The sequence below is a fragment of the Cyclopterus lumpus genome, chromosome 12 (genome assembly GCF_009769545.1).
Source record: "Cyclopterus lumpus isolate fCycLum1 chromosome 12, fCycLum1.pri, whole genome shotgun sequence".
Classification (NCBI taxonomy): Eukaryota; Metazoa; Chordata; class Actinopteri; order Perciformes; family Cyclopteridae; genus Cyclopterus; species Cyclopterus lumpus.
In genome coordinates this window covers 15,496,958-15,517,555 of record NC_046977.1, presented here as the reverse complement: position 1 = coordinate 15,517,555, position 20,598 = coordinate 15,496,958, and the positions used below count along the sequence as shown (strand labels likewise).

At 41.7% G+C, this 20,598-nt stretch overlaps 1 protein-coding gene across 1 annotated transcript in view; it reads right to left on the bottom strand.

The window, feature by feature from the left end:
- Positions 1 to 472: 472 nt before the first annotated feature.
- The window catches only part of si:ch211-196i2.1 (collagen alpha-1(I) chain), an 80,781-nt gene continuing 60,655 nt past the window's right edge, over positions 473 to 20,598 (bottom strand). Inside the window, exons 36-68 of the mRNA XM_034546748.1 lie at positions 20,531 to 20,584; positions 18,219 to 18,263; positions 17,387 to 17,431; positions 16,750 to 16,857; positions 16,537 to 16,590; positions 16,370 to 16,423; positions 15,391 to 15,444; positions 15,063 to 15,170; positions 14,570 to 14,623; positions 14,341 to 14,448; positions 13,925 to 13,978; positions 13,680 to 13,733; positions 13,300 to 13,353; positions 13,149 to 13,202; positions 12,718 to 12,825; positions 12,363 to 12,416; positions 12,186 to 12,239; positions 11,943 to 11,996; positions 11,314 to 11,367; positions 11,004 to 11,057; positions 10,858 to 10,911; positions 10,621 to 10,674; positions 9,380 to 9,433; positions 8,878 to 8,931; positions 8,680 to 8,733; positions 8,081 to 8,098; positions 7,744 to 7,797; positions 7,265 to 7,327; positions 6,967 to 7,132; positions 5,726 to 5,835; positions 4,153 to 4,233; positions 3,357 to 3,539; positions 473 to 3,000 (exon numbers count right to left, since the gene is read on the bottom strand). Of these exons, the coding sequence (XP_034402639.1) occupies positions 2,851 to 3,000; positions 3,357 to 3,539; positions 4,153 to 4,233; positions 5,726 to 5,835; positions 6,967 to 7,132; positions 7,265 to 7,327; positions 7,744 to 7,797; positions 8,081 to 8,098; positions 8,680 to 8,733; positions 8,878 to 8,931; positions 9,380 to 9,433; positions 10,621 to 10,674; positions 10,858 to 10,911; positions 11,004 to 11,057; positions 11,314 to 11,367; positions 11,943 to 11,996; positions 12,186 to 12,239; positions 12,363 to 12,416; positions 12,718 to 12,825; positions 13,149 to 13,202; positions 13,300 to 13,353; positions 13,680 to 13,733; positions 13,925 to 13,978; positions 14,341 to 14,448; positions 14,570 to 14,623; positions 15,063 to 15,170; positions 15,391 to 15,444; positions 16,370 to 16,423; positions 16,537 to 16,590; positions 16,750 to 16,857; positions 17,387 to 17,431; positions 18,219 to 18,263; positions 20,531 to 20,584 (2,373 nt within the window). The 3' untranslated portion in view covers positions 473 to 2,850. The remainder of the gene's footprint in view (positions 3,001 to 3,356; positions 3,540 to 4,152; positions 4,234 to 5,725; positions 5,836 to 6,966; positions 7,133 to 7,264; positions 7,328 to 7,743; positions 7,798 to 8,080; positions 8,099 to 8,679; positions 8,734 to 8,877; positions 8,932 to 9,379; positions 9,434 to 10,620; positions 10,675 to 10,857; positions 10,912 to 11,003; positions 11,058 to 11,313; positions 11,368 to 11,942; positions 11,997 to 12,185; positions 12,240 to 12,362; positions 12,417 to 12,717; positions 12,826 to 13,148; positions 13,203 to 13,299; positions 13,354 to 13,679; positions 13,734 to 13,924; positions 13,979 to 14,340; positions 14,449 to 14,569; positions 14,624 to 15,062; positions 15,171 to 15,390; positions 15,445 to 16,369; positions 16,424 to 16,536; positions 16,591 to 16,749; positions 16,858 to 17,386; positions 17,432 to 18,218; positions 18,264 to 20,530; positions 20,585 to 20,598) is intronic.

Genomic DNA, 20,598 nt, shown 5'->3' with positions numbered 1-20,598 from the left:
TATATTTACATTTGCAGCTTTGGAATGGAATATTGCCTCAAGACCCTCCTAATGTCCTAAAGTGTTTTATTTCACGCATTTTATTACACAATTAGTTCTTCAACAAATGATGTCATAAATAAGTTACACATGGTTAATAATGACAATGGACGAAAGATAATTTAAATTTAAAACAGATTTTCATGGAACACATCTTCTATATTGTCGTTTTTATTCATATTTTTTATAAAGAACGCGTAGTGGGAAAAGATGGATTGTTTTTGTAATATTTACCATTACTTATGAACGGATCTTGAGTTCATTGAAGATATATGCAATCCAGAGCAACAAAAGCATCCTAATGTCATTTTGTCAATAACTCATGCTGCTGGATGTCAATATTTAGTCTTTGAAACGTCTGTTTGTGCAACAGACGTTCTGGATCATGAGGTCAGAGATTAAATACACTGAGTCGATATTTGGTTATGTATTTTTTTTTATTCAGCTGACAATTCTTTGAATGAGCTGGTCACACAAGACTGATGTCCAGCATGTCATTTTAGATATTTCAAAAATGATACTTTGTACAAAACAAGTAAAGTAACAATGATCAGTCTCAGCCAGCTAAGGCTATCATATGGAATGATGATATGACAAATCTAAATACAAAAAGAAAACATTTAATATTAAACACCAGGCCAGAATCCTAAAATGCTTCAATGCTAATCCAATTTGTCTGATAGAGATTACGAATAAGTACATTTCCTCCCCGTTATATATAAAGGTGGCACGCCTCAACCGTGTCAAAAAAACTTGCAGGCCCTCTGATTCTCCACAGCTGAGAATTTGGTATAAATCATGCAAATGAAGTCGGAGTGTTTTCCCGTTGCAGATCTGCTGTTATGGCCACGCCCGAAAACCACAACTCCCTGAGATCCAGTGCACACCTCTTATTACTTACTGCTGACCAACTCTGGGACACGCACACACACGCGCGCACACACACACACACACACACACACAATTCTGCTGAGAGGCTACACGGCGTGCTGCTTTTCTCTGGACCTAAGCACTTCTCAGATTGAATGAAGCAGAAATTCAGGTCGACGGCAATAACTCAATGCTAAGTGGATGGTAATCGGCACTTTTCTTCCCTCACCATGAGGCCATTGAAGCTCTGCAGGGCCAAAGGTGCTACTCATGCACGTACTCTACAGCCAAACCTATGCATGGTTCTTTACAGTACAGTGAACACAATTACAGTATTGTTCTGGGAGGACAGAGGGTGATGTGTAAGCTCCGGCTGCTCAACTTTAACCTTTGGTTCACATTTCCATTGTTAAAACAGTAAATAGTCTAATGTAAACCTGTAAGGCAGATGCGCAGCAGAATTAAATCTAATTAAAATGCGGAAAACTTCAGCAGAACATGTGTAAACCAGCAGCAACGTTTATGTCAGAGACCTGCAGGGAAATGGGGGAATAGTGGCTTCATAATCAGACTGAATTGTCATTTGGTTTTCTCGTTGATTTTATCCTTTGGCTATTTCATAAATATGTAGCTTGTTGTACTGTTCAATGACCTTAATGTCTTTATTCACTTTAAATTCATTTCAAAAGGATAAGGCTGGTGTTTGTCAACAAATCATTATGGAAGGAGCAAAACCGACAATGATTTGGTCTCTCATTCCAAAGCTCATTGGTTGGAACCTGAACATGTACATCTTTAAATACAGCTCATGGTATAAAGCTTTATCTTTTAAATGGGCACTATAATCTTTTAGCAAACATCACTAAACTGGAGGAAATACTGCATTTGTTGGGGACTATTTTCAGCTGCGGACTAATTGTTGGTGCTCTGGTGAGTATTTCCATCAACAGGGTGGTGTGTGTGTGGGATTGAGTCCAAAATAACTGTACGAGTGTGTGTTCATGGGAATAAAGTAACAGCCCACCTATTGCAACAGTGTGGCTCGCTGGTGTGTCTATAACAGTTTTTGGGACAACAATGGAGCTCAGAGGAAACATTTGTATCAGGTTGGTGTAACTAAATCAGTGTTGCTTTTGGTCTTTTAATGTTAGTCTTGTTTTAATGCTAAACTACAAAAACATATCAAACAGCAGCTTCAGCGCCCATGTGTATATCATTAATGTATCATACCTGAGACGTAAGAAAATACCCCATACAAGTTACATGACAATGTAAAAACAGTAAAGCATGTTTTATCAAAATGAGGACATTTGCCGTTGACGACAGCAAACGTTAGGTATGCGTGAGACAACGTGACTGTCCTCTGTGGTTTTGGGGATTAAAGAAATGCTCTTTCAAATAAACGTGATCAGCACCTTGAGAAAAGTGACACATCTGAGGTCACTGACCCTGACAGTGAGCGATCTTACTGGCCTGGTCGCACACGGCCAATGGGATCACAGTAGCTGCGTCCCCATGCAGAACACATTGTTAAGAGGTCAGTTCGGACAGTCTGGCTTTTATATACACAGTGAGCAGGCTATGACTGGAGCCCAAAATACATAACTCACAGAAATCAAACAGAGAAAAACAAATAATTTGTATATAAACGATAAAAAAAAATAAAAAAAATAAACATACATTTTAAATTATTCAATACAAGATAAACGTCTCTGTAAACAAAATTGACTTCGTGAAAAAAAAAAAAAATAAATCCCCGGGGACGCTAGTGTCCTCTCAAATTCATGAATATCGGAGTCACTCAACTTGAGAGATCAAATCCCTCAAAGCAAGAGGGAAAGGAAGCGACATCTTGGAACGAAATTGGAACCAGTGGTCCTCTAGGTGTCCATGATTTGAACAGAGGTGTGTGTCCTGGAACGGCACAGCTTTGTAGCACCTCTAGCTGAAACACACAGGACCGACATTGAAGCCGAACTGGTGTGTGACGTTAACGCCTCCCATCAGAGCTACGTCTCTCAGAGGAAGCAGATGAAGGTCCTCAAACTCAAAGACGGACTCCCGAGGTCCAGAAAGGGTCTCCTCTCCCGGCTGACAAACAGGAAACACAATGCATCATTTATTTTGTCATTTAACTGCAAGGAATCATCACTTTTTTATGTGACAATACTTCAGCAGTAAATGAGGTTGAAGTGCCAATTTCTTAAAACTTAAAGTGCTGAGTTAAATTAGCATATACAGTATATTGTTAAGGGTCGGGCGGGTAATAACAACTGATGATTATGATGATGTCTTTGCCTTCAAATCCTCACAAGAGCGTTACAGGTCCTTCTACAACAGGTCAAGGGGACGTTGACTTCTTCCATCCAACATTAAAAGCAAAATTAAAAATCTACTCACACTAAGATAATAACTGCGAAATAGGACTTTTAGTCCATTTGACGTACCACACAGTCTTTAAGTGCTCCGAGGTAACTTTGTTTCCTCGAGTCAGTGAGGAATTTGATGTCCCTGTCTGTCTGGCCCAGTCTGTGTCCTGGGTGGCAGGAGAAGGTCATATTCTGAGCGGCGGTGCGGCTGTGCAGCCTCAGGAAACGCATCTGGACCACATTCGCACCTGGGTAGTAAAACTGGTAAGATGGGAACAAGAATGTAACGCATTAACAATGTGAGCACTATTAAAAGGTGAGAACAAACCAAGTGAATGGGAAATGGACTAAATTAAATGTATTAAACCAAAATGATAAACCACATTATTTTAGAACATCTTCTATTGTGTACTGCATCTCCAGCTTGTTTTTAATATTTCTATGTGCAGTCTCGCAAACTACCCACTTCACAAGCCAATGCCCTTCAGTTACAACCATTTCTAAGGAGAAGCTAATGATTCCACTGGAACTGCATGGGGCTATTAGCGCTCGTCTTCGGGAGGTGGACTGTTTGTGCAATGACGCTTATTGGCATCGAAAAAGAGCCAATTTTGCACTACATGTATGCCTATGACCTCATTTAAATATGTGTAAATAACACATTCCCCCCTTTATGGGTGCTTTGATAAGCACATAGTTTCTCTTAGTCTTATATGTGCAGGTCTAGCGGCTGCAAAAGCTGCGTAATCCTTTTGTGTATTTGTCCCAGAACGTGTTATTGATCCATTAGTCTTCCTGCCTGCTAAACATCCAATAACACCAATCAACAGAGTCCACATTAGGGGGAATGTTTAGTCATGGCTGTTCCCTTCACCTGAAACCCTTGCTCCAGCCTGCTGAGCCACTGATAGGATCCTTCATCAGAAAGTTCTTCCATCCAGGCTTTCATGGGCAACTGCAGGCAGAGAGAAGAAGGCCCACATTTGTAAATCTGAATTCAAACCCTGCTTTCAGATATGAGACTTGTGAAGGTCAACGATGTTCAGACAGCTGCTGATGAGCTCTGCATTAGCATGCAGCTCAAGCGTGAACCAGAGGGAAATCGGCTACCTTGCTGGGCGATGCATTCACTTCACGCTATCCGAGACCAATTCATATTATTCTTTGCTTGGTTGAGTCCATTTTTTGATATCAAGCTGAATGTATTAGAGCTGAGGGGGTGTGAGGTGCGTTTTATGTATTTATGTAGACTGCAGTACAGAAAAGAAGTCCGTTGGCAACATGACAGCACAGTTATGTTAAAGCAAGCCCATGGAACGTCTTCTCAACAAGTGTCAATAACAAGTGCTGACAACTTGTGCAACAGTAGAGTCATGAAGCTAGTGACTGAGCAATGTCAATTATGCCGCATTTATGGGGTGTTGAAATAATCAGAAGAATGTGTTCCGGCTGGAGAAATTCACACCACATGCCGAGCTATCGTTATATTACGCAGAAACATGACGGAAGAACACAAAGTTTGGTTTGCTGAGAAACCTTTGATCAATTCACTTATTGCATGTCATTTGCATTAGGTTGTAACTGTTAGCTTACGTTCACGTAGTGACCTAGATTAGTTAGAAAAGTGATTTTATAGCATTAACTTTAATAACAAGTCAGGGAAAGCAACAGTTCAGTGTACTCATGCAGCAACAACTCTGGGACAAAATCCCTAATGTCAGGCTTTTCAACATATTTGGATAGCACCGTGAATCTTCACCTCACACACCCCAGAGTCAGAAGAATGACCTCCAAAGCACATGTGTGGACGAGGAGCCCGTGAACCCAACATTACGAAGCACTATCTATCTATAGAGTTGAGCAATGATTTGTTTTATTGCTTTTGAAGAAAACTTTTAAGTTGATAGAGAAAGAATGTGTTACTTCTCACTTCATAAGTGTAAAAATTCACCAGCAGAGTCTAAATTCACAAGAAATACCTTCAAAGAATGCCGGCAAACATGAACGACACTGATGCACAGGTCATTTAAAATAACCATTTAAAAATAAATTCTCTCTGGATTAAGGAAAAATGTAAATATTTTGAACACAGTTTTGTTTTCTGTTCTAATAAAGGGTAGTCTTCATTTATTTTCACAATACCTTTGGTCCAACTCCTGTTCAGGGCAGCTCTTATCTTTCAGTTTTGCAATAACTAGCATTGATGTGTTTCATCTTTTACAGGAAGAAAGGAATCATATTTTGGAAGAGAGTAACAGTAGGGAGGAAGTGTGTGTGGTGAAATAATATTTAGAATTTTCCTTCAATGTTCCTTCAAGCTCAAGGTCTCAGTCGTCATTCTGAAAGGAGGAGCTGGCTGACTACAACGGGGCGAAGGGAAGTTAGTGCGAACGCTATTGATCCAGAGGTGCAATGTTCTGTAGTCTTTGCAGGTGATGTCCTCATACCTGAGAGTCTCGAGGATGAAGGCAAGTCTGTTTGGATGTGGAGGAGAAGCGGCAGTAGGCCAGCAGAGCGTCCGCTGTGCTGCCCTGGTTGGGGTCGATGTAATACATTCCTGCAGGGAAAGGTTACACAGAGTTCAATGAGATCTGCAGGGATGAAACTACCGAGGTCCACGGCGACAGAACGACCAGAGCAAGACTTGAAGCACAAACACCTCCAGCATGCAGGACTGTGCTGGAGAAATAATAAGGACGTAGATAAGAAGTGTACAAAATTGCAGTTTAAAATGTTTTGTATTACTTTTGCTTTAACTAGCAACTGCAGAGAAAACCGATGAGCACAAATCAAATGGATCATTCACTGATGACTGAATGAGTGTTGCCTTGAGGCAAATTATATTTTAATGTTGCACATTTGAGTGTGTTTTGATGCATTACCATTTTGTCCTTTTCTGACAAACAACAAGCAGACAGAAAAATTAAATTAAATATCGATTGAATCCGAATTTGAAGCACCTTTTAAAATAGAACATAACTATTTTCTAAACAAAGCTGTTGTTTTTCGTGTGATTTGCTGCTGAGAAATTAAACAAAATCCGGTTTTAGTGGTTACTTTTGTTCAGGACAGTTAGATTTGACCCTGGACACAAGCTCTTGGGGACTGTAAGCCAAGTGGCAGTAAAACCGCCACAGTGCCCATAAAAAAGGCTTATGCATACTTAATGTGTCATAATTTGAATTTCCAGTTGAAACAATTTAAATTGTAGCTGAAAGTAATAAAGGGAGTGCTGGAAGAAGTGTTAGGTGTTAGCACTGAATGAGGTTGAAGTGTCAATTACATTTTAAAATAATAATAATTTTAAATAAATAGAGGACAATCATCTGCATAGCAAATTAACCAATAACACATTTCTCGAACCAAAGTATTGACGTTTTGAAACTGAACTGTAAGATGAGAGTGTAGCTTATGTGCGACTTTTTCTGTTTGTAATCAACAAATTCATAATTACAAGTGTTCACGTTTCAAGTTAATAATATCAATACTTAACATGTTGATAGTTATAGTTATTGATAGTTAAAATTCTAAATATTACCAGATGAATATACCCTGTCTATGTTTTAGAAAAGCTCATATGGAGGGAGACGCACACATGTAACAGAGAGGACCGTGTCCAGAACATAAGCCAGCTCGGCGATTCTCTAAATAATGGATGTAGTGTTATTTCGCTATTTGGGGAACTGACCGCTGCTGTATCCGGGGTGACAGGTCCAGAGCTCCAGGCATGTGGTGGCAGGATGCTCCTTGCTCCCATCGGGAGGATCCAGCATCAGCCGAAGCTCCTGCTGCAGAGAATCTAGCAGAGTCTGGAGCACGGGATAGTTGGGCTTGTCGGACATATACATCAGGTCCTGGACATGGAGAGAAAAATAACAGAGTCACTTGGATTGCATTGCGGTTAAGACACATCCCAAAAGCTCTTATGATAAATGCTTTTGTAGTAAAAATACTTAAATAGGACAATGACGACATAAATCACATGCCTTGAGCTGGGTCAACGTCATGTTCAGTGACTGTCCTGGAGGTCCAGATACCCCAGGCGGGCCCTGAAACACAAGGAAGATGCACATATAGTGTATACGCTACAACATTATGAATATTGGAATCCAGATTTAGGTTTTGTTATCCTTCAGATAGAAATGTAAAGAGAAAAAAAATGTATCAACTGAATGACGAGGGGCAGCGAGATGAAAGCCTTAAACTGTCGGTCGGAAGTTGTTTCATATTTTGAATCAAACAACGTGGTGTTAAACAAGTAAGAACTATCCTCGTGTGTGTTGAGTGTTCGGCTAAAGTCCAGTGAAACCAAGGCAAGCTTTGAACGAAGCCAACAGTCGGACACACAACAAGTATGCACATTTTTGTATATATTTGTATAAATGTAAACATTTTGGATGTACGACATCTAGTGTAAATCAAGAAGTTCTTCATTAATATGATAAGAACCCCCTTTTAAACTTACTGGGAGCCCCTTCCTGCCGGGCAGGCCGGGGAAACCCTGGTAGCCTTTCAAACCCTGCAGGCGGAAGAAAATATGATGAGCACAACACACGCTCCAGCACTTTTCTGTGAGGCAAAACCCCACCATTAACTACAGAACACATGGATATGGAAATAAAGAAAATCCCATTACATTCGAACGCTAACTCCAAAGTGTGACAGCTCTATGATTATACGATAAAACGGCATCAAAATAAACCAAACCTAGAAACCATTCAGCGCTTCAGATAACGATGCATAAGAGCCTAAGTGAGCATGATCTGTCAGGAGGAGAGAGCTTTGAGTTGATGATGTCATACCTTTAATCCAAACAAGCCCTGCACCAGAGGAGAGAAAATGGCATTAGGAGGGTGTGAAGTGCATTCATCCACAAAGAGCTGTGTTTGTATCTGCTGCATTAAGAACAGATTGTATGACTTAAATCAATGGACTTCCCCCCCCCCCGGGACACAGTGGGCTGAACACAATGATGATGTGCAGATGAAGAAAAGAGTAACAGTCTGCATGTGTATCTGGATAAAGTATCTGAATGACAAATGAACTGCTTGAATTCACACTATAAAATATCAACAACAAAATAAACAAACGCATAGGCTGAATAAAGGTTGCATATCCTAAAGGGAAATCTAAACACAGTAGCACAATTAAGTCCATTATTTCCATAAAAGAAAGCAACATCATAAACAACCTAAAAGCCAAACTAAAATGATAGCTATCAACACAGTTGAAGAGGGATATCAAAATAATGCATTTTTATATCCCACTTCAGGATAACAAAATAAAGCATAATTATTCAAATGTGTTAAATAAGCCAGTGCTGTGCCGGTTTGTGTGCTTTGCAAAGTGAATTAAGATTTAAGATTTAAGATGTCCTGCTGAATTCTGACATTACACTTACAGGCAGTCCTGGCATCCCCGGTGTTCCCCTCGGTCCTGGGAGACCAATATTTCCCTAAAAGAGACAGAGGAACATACACGTTTGTCAAAGTAGGACATCATAAAGACATATTCAAATAGAGGTAAAACCTCCATCATCAAAACACAAGAGGGAACATTAGAAGATACAAAAACAAACTACGGTAGAAGTTTTGTGTACCTGCTCTCCTATCAGTCCCAGTGGACCTGGCAACCCAAAAACACCACGAATACCCTGAAAAAGACCAAAAGACAATGACATAGGTATGGAGAAAATAATGACAGTATGTCAAAAATAATGACATATTGGAGTATCTAAAAAATAAAAGGTCTTCTTTTGTCATTATTTTGTTAAGAAAAGTAAGTCATTATAATGACTTACAGGATCATCTTTCAAGAAAATCAAGAGCAACATACATTGTGATTTAATCACATTTAATGATGCTAAAATACTTCCTCTCAGTTCCAAGAAATCTCTTCTTGGGCTTTGCAAGAAGTTGCAAGAGTCTGGTTATGGTGCGAGTGCGTGTGTTTAGACATTGAAATGCAATAGTAGATTGATTGCCAGGCCTTTTAATTTAGAACAGAAACATGTGCAATACATATTGAATACAGTGACTCTGTACAGTAGCAGACATCATGTGTATCTGCATATGAAGACAATACATCTCGGCAGCTCCTACCTTCATGCCATCATCTCCAGGAGGCCCAGGCAGTCCCATGTCTCCTTTCTCACCCTGAGGACACACACAATATAGTCAAGTCTCCTTGAATCCGACAGCAGATCAGCACATCGTGACGAAAGAGTTCTGCCGGAGCCTGAACTGAGCCCAACTGGGAAAAGCATATTCATGAGCCTGAACAACAGATCAGTATTAACGGTAGTTTTTTCGTTTCGGTTTATTAATCCCGCACGTCCCTTTGAGTGAAAACCTCTCCTTGCACGTTGCCATGATGATCCACGTGTACACATCAAGTTTAGCTGTGTGCCACTCTCATGAAGCGTATAAAGGGAATGTAGAGAATGCACCGTTGCTTTTGAATTGATATTGGCCTTTTTATTAGTTATGATTTTCACAATGAACTAATGTGCCCCTCTCTGATGGATAACATGGACCCCACCCTCTGAGAAGGGCAAACATGTTCTGTTCATCACAAAACCCATGCGATCTGTGGTAATTAATGGGAAACACTAATTGCCTTTTACGAACAACGATGCCTTGCAATGCAACTGTTGTCAACATGCATGTATATGTATTCATAACTCATCCCCAACATGTAAAGCTTCATCAAAGAGTCTCTGTCCATAGCGTTCTACAGCCAAGGACACGTGAAAGCGGTTGGCAGCTGGAATGGATGACTTGGCCTTGTGCACTGCCAAATAGGCCTATTTCATTATCTAATCTATCTATTAGATAATGGGAATCTTTTTTAATAAATTGATTTCACAGATTATAACGTGTGCAAATAGATCAAAACGTAGGAATGATTTAATTAAATTTAGGTAACAAATTAAATCTTGTGTGCACAAATGAGTAAATCGTGGCCTCAATATATATATATAAATAAAAATAAGAATTATATATATATATATAATTCTTATTTGTTTTCTCTCTCTATGGCCGTTCCAGGGCTCCTTATTTATATGCACATATTTTGTTGGGTCTCCTTAAATTTATTCTGGATTTTCAGAATTCATATTAGTCACTGCTTATTGGATGCTTAAATAAAAGTGACGTGTCTTACATAATGACGGTTGTCTGAATCGCTGCTAGTTTTTTTGTTTTACAGCCTATTAGTGTCTCGCTGGGGGTTTAGCCAATTATGGGTTGTATTCATTCAATCACACATTACATGTGTGGGTGTTGAAGACGCACCTGGCGGACATCTGTGGTGTGAAAACACTCTACTAGTTTGGGTTTACCTCTTTCCCCTTTCCACCTTGATCCCCCGCCTCTCCACGTAAGCCTGCGAGTCCCTTGGTGACAAAATAACATAAATATATCAAGTGGCTGACAATTCACTTACTGATCGAATACACTCCAATTGTGAAATGAATTACTTTATTTATCTCTTCCCTCCAAAGGAGGAGAGAGGGCTGAACAGACTGTGCTGATATGTTCATCTTTGACATAACAACAGAGCAGATGAATCAACTTACGATGAACCCCGGCCATCCAGAGTGGCCAACCGGTCCCGAGTCCCCCTTTTGGCCCTGAATGATAAAACACAATCTCCTGTTGGCTCATGCATCATCATTTAACCAGGCGTGTACATAACCTGTGTCTTTATTTCCGTATATCCCACCGTAGATCCTCTGTCACCCCTGCTCCCTCTGACTCCGGCCTTCCCCCGTTTTCCCTGGGGACACGTTTGCAATGTTTTTCAATGAGGCAACAGAAAGCAGGAGGTCCCACGGATGAAGCAACCTCATGTTTTATGTATGAATGCAGTGGCTGTCAGGAGTGGCTGCTTTTGGCCATTTCCCCTTTTTAACCCATGAACCCACCGGCTTGTTGTGTCCAGTTTTCAACAGTAAACAAAGGCTCTTTTCACTTGAGTTAGAACTGCCTTTTACCAGCAAAATGTTCTCGAGACTAGAACAGAAAGCTCTTACCCTCCTTCCAACATGACCCGTCTTCCCCTGTGATCCATTCTTGCCGTCGTCTCCCTGTAAAACACAAACTGAAGGCTGAAAAGGCTAATGAGTATCTTCCAACTCTAAAAGTAGACATTTAACGGCTGCAGCACCATTTTTTTGTACTAAAAAAGGGCCATACTGGTTAATACACTTTGAAGTAACAGTTTGACATTATGTCAATGTGGTTATTTGATTTCCTGCCAAGGGTTAGATAAGAGGATCGATACAGCTGTAGGATCAATGAGCAGGCTGGACACAGAGGGAACCTGGGCCCGGCAAGCTGTCACCTCCTTCCTTAATGCTAAGCTAATGTAAGCCATCCATCTGCTGGCTGGACCTCCATATTCAACAGACAGCTATGACAGTGGGATCGACCTTCGCCTCTAACGCTTGGCAAGAAACACAAAATGTTCTATTCCTTAACTTGGATAGGTGTTTTTAATGATTCGGTGAATTTAGGGAAATTACTTTATCTTGGAATGAAGCAGAATAACCTTCAAAATGGGTCCAATGATTGTTTACTAGGATTTCAACTTCAGTTGTTTTCTAACCTAGAATGTATAAAAGATACATCAACAAATTACACTGGAATATGAGGCTCTTACCTTTTCCCCTGACATGCCCTGTTTCCCCTCAGGCCCTGCTCTTCCTAGCACTCCCTGCAAAGCAATTGTAGTTTAAAGGTTTAAAAGCTGTAAAGATGACTTTCGGATAGACAACGTGCACACGCACATGCACACGCACACACACACACACAGTTTTCTCAATAATTAATGACTTCCAAACAAATGGTTCAATTTTAGACCAGCTGCTGAAGGATTTCATGTTGTACACATCTGCACACTTACAGGAGCCCCTGTGGAACCTGGAGGACCCTGGGGTCCCATCTGTCCAGGAGGCCCCTAAAAAAGAGAAGGAAGAGGCATAAACAACAAAGTTGTTGAGGGGAAAAAAGCAATTATCAGCGATGGTAATTTACATCAGACAAAGTCTTAAAAGCTAATCAATGACTGTTTAGTTTTCACCTCAAGCCCTGGCAGAGCCGGAGGACCTTGGATTCCAGGCAGACCGTCCTCACCCTGCACAGGTAATTCATATTATTGAAGTTGTTTTATGGATATTTGCACACAGTAAATCTACTTTTTTAGCATTAGCGTGTACTTATCAACAAGATGTAGCACCATGCAGGCTTTATAAATGTCCATCCATCCATCCATTTTCAATACCGCTTATCCTCATTAGGGTCGCGGGGGCGCTGGAGCCTATCCCAGCTGACATAGGGCGAAGGCAGGGGACACCCTGGACAGGCCGCCAGTCCATCGAGGGCAGCTTTATAAATGTCATACAGTAGATACATATAACGTAAAAAGCCTCACTAACCTGTTCCCCCGGTGGACTCGGAGCCCCTGGCTCTCCCTTCAATCCCTGTGGCCCCTCTTCCCCTTTAGCTCCCTGGTGTCCCTGAGGTCCAACTTGTCCTCCTGGACCCTGCCGTGCAGACATCACAAACACGTGAATGATGTAGTGTAAACTCAATGTTATCTCTTTTTCTATATACCACGCTCGATAACTATTAACACTTAAAGGGTACTAAATTCCATATTCAGGGCATATCTATGATGCACAGATTGATAATACATACAGGACAACCTGCACCACAAGAGAACAACATACAGGATGAGGTTGATTAGGTTTAGAGTTTAGACAAATGCAGAATGTGAGCAGAACTTGAACAGTTGAATATTTGCTTGTAACTGATGGCAAACAGAGCAAATAAAGTGAACTACTTTCTAATACTTGAAGATACTCACCGGTGGACCCAGCCCCCCCGTGTCTCCTCTGACGCCACGAGCACCAGTCATTCCCTATGCACAGGACAAACAGAGGGCGAATGGATGCATTTCCGCTACAGCTGTACTGTGAGCCATGCTGTGCAAAATGTAACATGGAAATAGAGATTACCCGAGGGCCTCGTGACCCCGGAGGTCCTGTAACTCCAACAGACCCGGACCCCCCCTGGAGAGATGGAGGAAAACATTTTCGTCACCAACCCTTTGAACTTTACCAAGTTGAACTGATTTGATTCAAGCAGAGCACCACCGGGGACGTTAATATGTGTATATATATATATATATATTTATTTGTTTTTATATATATATATATATATATATATATATATATATAAAGAAGGTGTACCAGAACAACTAGGCCGGCGTCCTGTCAATCAGGTGATACTGTGGGAGACCTCTCTGTCAAAAGTGTTAACCCTATCTCTTTTTGTGGTGATGGACAACATTGTGAGTGTATGACAGCAGCTTGTTACTGAAGGACAACAAAAATACCTTCTGGCCTTGAGGTCCATCTGGCCCCGAGAGTCCACGAGAGCCTGTAACTCCCTAAAATGAGCACAAACACGCCTTAAAAATATATATAGACGATGATATCATGTTGTTGTTGAAAAAAACAATCGGTGAGATGGATCAATAACTGTCAATCCCCTATGTGATCAGTCGGATAAAGGTTCACTGAGGCCGCTCTGAGGGGCAAACTCATGGACAGCGTCAATGCATCCTGGTAACCAACTCACCTGTAACCCCGCCAGACCTGCCGGTCCCACTTCACCCATCAGCCCCGGTTCACCCTGAAGAGGATGACATCAGAAACCGTTTCCACACATCAATCTGACTGATCAGTATTATATTTTATACTCGGGTAACCCGTTGGCTGTTTTGTCGCCAGATTATCAACAAAATTCAGCTTGTGTTTTATCCTTCTTTTTAATGATTTATGACATTTTAGTGCCATACTGCATATACATATATATATATATATATATATATATATATATATATATATATATATATATATATGAATTGTAGTGAAAAACAAGGCTACATAATGTAAATTGTGACAGGAGCAAAAAAACACCCCAAAACTGCTTGGGGTTCAGAGGGTTGAACTGTATCGTTTCCTAAAACTCTCGAGGACTGAAACTGTGCTCACCATTAGTCCAATGTGGCCCTTGTCTCCCTTTAGGCCCCGTAGGCCGTTTTCTCCGAGGTCTCCCCAGGGGCCTTCTCGACCGGACAAACCTGGAGGTCCCAACTGGCCCTGCCGACAACAATCACAGACTGATCAGAAATCGAAGACGTCATTTAGAGCCAAACCGACACAATCGCCCTCCTCATCAGCGATGTGAGAGAAGGAACCTGAGTAAATGTAGTAAATGTACCGTCTCCCCTTTGGCTCCGGGATCTCCAACTTCCCCAGGATGCCCAACATCACCCTGCAGAGAAGGAAGACGAGTCAATGCGCACTCTCATTTACAGCAATAGTTGGACTTTTTTAAAATTTTACTGGTTCTTAAATCACAAACAAGAAAGAAAACGCATCACCAGATCAGTAACATCTAATTTCACGGGTAATGTAACAGTGATGGTGGTTCAGGGTTTCAAGGCGCTTTTATATTTATTTCATGGAGCACCTGAAATACTTCTGACAATTATCTGTAATGCTAACAAGACTTTACAAAAATACAACAAGCACATCTGTTCACCATAACACGCTTTGGACAGATGTTTGTGTGATGCTGTAAAGTAGAGGCTGGATTGGAACATCACCTCCTGGAGAGCTGCTCTCTCATTTATGAGGCAGCAGCTGAACACCTGCGAGAACGTCAAATCTGTGAGACCTTCTTTGCATGAACCGAAGATGAATGCACCTACCTCATTACCGTCTGGTCCTGGTGGCCCCTGTGAGCCTTTTGAGCCCTCGAGTCCTCTCTCTCCTCGGGGGCCGGGAGTACCGAGTTTCCCACAAGACCCTTGGTCCCCCTAAGGAGTACACAAGAAGACTTGAACTCAGGCGTTTCAATGCTATTTGATGGTCAAGGGGTTTGATTCCCTCAATCCTGAGACCACAACAAACGTTCACGATGCTAATGCACACTGAGTACTGACAAGTCACATTTAAGAGGAGGGGATCTTTATGCTCTTTGTGTACGAACAGTCAACATTGTGACGACTCAGAAAAGATGCTGCCGTGATCACCGACCTGGTCTCCTTTCCGTCCAGGTGGGCCTTCATTTCCTGTTTGGCCTGGGAGACCCTGATGAGTCAAAAGGAACAACAGTCATCAAGCGACAATAGAATGTCCTCTATTTACTCGTTTCTTCTCTCAAATATGATTTTTACCTTTTCAAATACGCAAATAAACTTTCAAATAGTTATTGTAATTTGAAGTAACTGTGGAAGCATTATTCTACTGTGGATCCAGAATAAAAGACATGACGGACTTGGTAGGATAAACATATACTGTGTATATGATGCTCTACCCAGGTAGACAGAGAGTGAGGCTGCATGGTCTCTGCGTATAGAGAGTGAGGCTGCATGGTCTCTGCATATAGAGAGTGAGGCTGCATGGTCTCTGCATATAGAGAGTGAGGCTGCATGGTCTCTGTGTATAGAGAGTGAGGCTGCATGGTCTCTGTGTATAGAGAGTGAGGCTGCATGGTCTCTGTGTATAGAGAGTGAGGCTGCATGGTCTCTGTGTATAGAGAGTGAGGCTGCATGGTCTCTGTATATAGAGAGTGAGGCTGCATGGTCTCTGTGTATAGAGAGTGAGGCTGCATGGTCTCTGAGCACTAATCCACTCTGCACAAATGGAGGTGAGGAGATTAAAATAAAGAGAAAGTACTAACTGAAGAGCTGCTGACTCTCGGGAGAGACAGGAAAGACAGCTACAGTGTCTAAAACTAGAAATAAAGCATGGATATGCAATATGGGTTTAATATTTATTCTGCTGAAATATTATTTCCACACAGGTCTCAGATTTAACTGGAATTACGGCCTCACAGTTGTAAGGCCCCTATAATCCAGGTGGATGTTTGTTCCCAATTAGAGGAAACTATTATATTATATTCACAATGAAGGGAGTGCTAGAAAGAGTATAGGGCAGGTGAATTAATATTATCTTCCAACACTGGATATATGAAAACAGTGTTGCCTTTCCTTCACTAGGACATGAAACCAACCTGTTCTCCGTCTTGTCCTGTGGGGCCAGCGTCACCAAGCGAGCCAGGTAAACCCTGGAGGTGACAGCAGCAGTCTCAGAGTCAGTAACTGAACATAAATGAAGGTTTGAAGTCCTAAAAAAAAAAAACATTAGTAACACATGATTCTTAAATGTACTGTAGTTTACCTTGTGTCCTCTTTCCCCTGCTGCTCCTAATAACCCATCAGCTCCCTGTGGGCCCTGAGGTCATCAAACAAACATGTGGTCAAACAACATGTTCTATGTTGTGCAAGTCCAGACACTTAAAGACAAATGGAAACATTGAAGGATCTCCATCTCTCCACCCTATAAGGAGACTATAGAGATAAAAGCAGCAGTTGATGGTAGGTACCCACTCACTGTGATTCCTGCAGGCCCCTGCGGCCCCTGAGGTCCTGGGGGCCCTTGGCTTCCCCTGGGTCCCGGTTTTCCAGCCGTTCCATCACCACCTGGGAGACCTGGAGAGCCCTAGAACAAAATAAAACAATAAATAATGCAATCTGTTGCAGCGTCAGTGTGTTTTTGCCATGCACAGTTTCCACAGTCATCTCCAATTTGAAAGTAAAAATGCATTATGAGATGCATGTCAGCGCGCATGCAAACAAATAGACACATTCACAGCCAGACACACAAACTGGGAAATTAATTGATATAAGTCAGTGGTCCACAGCCCCGACAGCTCAGCTTCCAGACTTTGTTATGATTGGTTCAAGGACTGAGAGTAAAACCGTATCAACATGAATGATGACGAATCACTTAAGTCACCTTTGCATTCAGTTTAGGAGCAGTGGGCTTTAACAATGTCATGATTCAGTGAATTCTTCCTCAATTTAACTGATGTTTTTATTTACATTAAATCTCATGTATCATATTGTATTGATCTGAAATTAAAATGCCACTTAAATGCAAACACAACTTGCCCTGAAACACACATAATGAGGTCGCGTTTTGAAAATACAGTCCTATGAACTTCACTTCACTCTGAACTAGGACTTACTGGAGGGCCCTGGATCCCTTTGGAGCCTTCATCTCCAGGCCGACCCTGAGAGAAACAACACAAGTCAGGAAGTAGAAAATGAAAAGCCATGGTCTGATGGTTCTGATCGTTTCCAAGAGGATTTATCAGTTTGGCTGGACGTCATCATTTTCTAAATGGTATTTTAAAGGATGAATATGATTTACTGTTCCTATTCCTATTTCCAAGGGCCTGTAAATGGCCCCATTACTGGCATGACAAAGAGTCCAAAGAACAGTAAAAAGTAAACGCTCTTCCAGAAGCTTCCATGGCTCCAGAATTCCCCCTGATTACTTGGTCTAAGTTTATTGCAAGTGCCACTGTTAAAGTTCTATGATATCCATGAGATCACCCCAAAAGAAGCTACGCTCAGTGTGAAGCTAATGCTGGAATAAAAAGCTTGAAGCCGAGATAGTGCTTTCGAAGAAAACGTAAAGTAACATTTGGAAAAACATGTCGTCGTCGTCTTAGTCTTCATGTGAATTACATTGCTTTGAATTATGTCCTTCTCTTCAATGAATAGTTCTAAATCTGTGGAACTGTATTGTTGTTTTGGGTCACTTGGCTTTTTCTGAGCATATTTAGAGAGAAAATTAGATACTTAGATATCTGTAAACATTGTTAGCTTGTGGGTCTGTCATTTTCTGTGATTGTTTTACAAATAGAATGGGACTATAAGTGATGCTGAGTCATAGTTAAATGATTAAAAAACACTGGTATTACTTATTAAGTCAATCAACGACATGTGCAAGAAGCAAAATATGTTGTTCTCATATTTTAGAGCACAAACTCCACAATCACATGGTTCACTCACCTGAGGTCCCCGGGGTCCCTTGTCTCCAGAAGTACCTGGCTGACCCTGACAAAGAAAAACAGGCCAAGCAAGTCAGAACATGCCAATCCCATCTCAGTGGACTTTGGTTGAATGCAGGTAGACCGTCCGTGTGGAGAGATAAAGAGGAGGAACCCATTGACCGAAAGATCTGGGACCCAACCGGCTATCGTCTGATGGAGATCTTGATTACTATTTGCTTGACTAATTGCCTACTGCTGAAACAATCCCATTGTAGGCCTCTCAACTTCAACTCCATTACTGTTTCTTTTGGCTAAGTTTCTGATTGGACTGTAAACAATGAGCGGCGCATGGAAGAGGAAGTCTTGGCCCAGATATCCGTTAATCCAGAAAATATTCCGGCTACACTGGAAAAGCAAAAAATTGGCTAAATCCTTATCAGATCCATAGCTAATGGATTCTGCATTAAGTGTCATAATCCAGTCACGTATTATCCTCCAAAGCACTGAACATGAACATCCAACCATGTACAATATCCTTTCTGCATAGGATAGTGTCATTGTTGGTTGCTATAGCGATAAGTAGATGTTGGATGGGATTAAACATTAATGAATATCTGTATTTTAAAAGACAGAATTAAAATCCGGCTCAGGGGCTTTTTGGCTGCATCCATTTCTATTTAATTGTTTTATTCTTTAACAGAAAATAACAGCTTTAAAAGTTTCCCTTTTTGACAGCAATGTTCTCCAAAGGCTCTGTCTATGTTACCCAGAGCTCTTATTGCAGTTTTCTTTTATTCCCTTTGAGAATAAAGTCTGGAATCATCTTAATGCAGGACTCAGGTTGTCTTTCTGTCCCTTATGTTGACAGGATTATTCTCTCCCATGATGAGTGTGGCTTTCATTGCATCCAGTGATGTGGGCACTAAAGCGTTCTGTTTACAACTGTACTCAGCGCTCAGGCCAGTAGCTGATGAACGTAGCACAGTAGAGCTCTACTATGACAGATTGATTGATTTCACCACAGCAGTGGGCGAGCCGTGTGAGTGAGCACAGTGTGTCTTATGACACTGCAGGGAATACTACACAAGAAGTGAACTTCACAGAAAAGTCCCAGTACCATTACTGGGAGTAACTCTTTCCATGCAAGAGGGACTGTGGTGGCTGGGGCGTGGTTAGGCTCAGCTGCAGGGGGGGAGCGGGGAAGTGGCTCAGGGAACAGGTGCCGGGAAGAGGCTTAATTAGCCTAAAGAATATTGCCAACCGTTACACGACGTGTGCTCAAACCCGGGGATTGTGACAGGACTTGTTACACTGGAGCCCAACGTGGGGCCCCCTGAAATAAAGCAAATGGAAGGAGATAAACAGCACCCGAATCTGCCGGACCAGCCGATAATCGCGTTGGCAATATTCTTTATTGTGATCCTGCTCTGCCGGTCTCCTGCTCCATCTGCAACACACCCTGATATAGGGTCCAAGACGCATTCCCCTGATCTAATGCAGCTGAGGCTAATTAAGCCTCTTCCCGGCACCTGTTCCCTAAGCCACTCCCCCGCTCCCCCCCTGCAGCTGAGCCTAACCACGCCCCAGCCACCACAGGGACTTTCTTGATCCCAAATCTAACCAACCAAAAGAGGAAGGCTGATTTATAGGGTGCAGAAACTCTGATGAGTTTCAGGATGAAACGTTGACCTCCCAGCTGAATCCAACCACAGCAAAGCAAAGGGTAGGCCATCAATCCAGGCAAAGGGACGGATATGTGTAATTATCAAATATAAGAAAGTGTGTGTGTGTGTGCTAACCTGCATTCTATGCTCAGGTGTATACAAGTGTGCCTTGAAAGGGCATTTATCAAGTCTACTCTCCTACCCTGAGCGCTCCTCAGCTACAATTTGTGGTTTAATTGAGTAGTGAACTGACTATGTGGTTTGCAGGTGAGTCACATGTCTAATAGTCATTTTTACGGACAGGTCACTTCTTAGCATTGCATTTGGGTTTTTTGGTATTATGGTTCTGTTTTGTACGGTATTTTCTATTGTGTCGTCTTCATATTTGTTCTATCTATCACCAGAAAACTGATTTGTCATTGAGGATGTCACTCTGGACTATCGCGGACAGTCTGGAGGGCAGTGCACAGAGACATTTATTTGTCCTCCATCTCCCATAAGATTTGCCACCGGTGACCAACAAAACCAATCACTGGAACCTGTTCGCCTCTTCACTGGTTAACTTTTATTTACTAAACCCTCCTTGGTGTGACCCCCATCATAACTGCTGTCTTAATAACAGTGCTCAGGAAATAAAACACACAAAATAAGAACCATAGACACTTACTGCAGGTCCTGGCTTCCCAACAGGCCCAGGAAAACCTCGTAAACCTGGCTCACCCTGCAGAGCAAAGA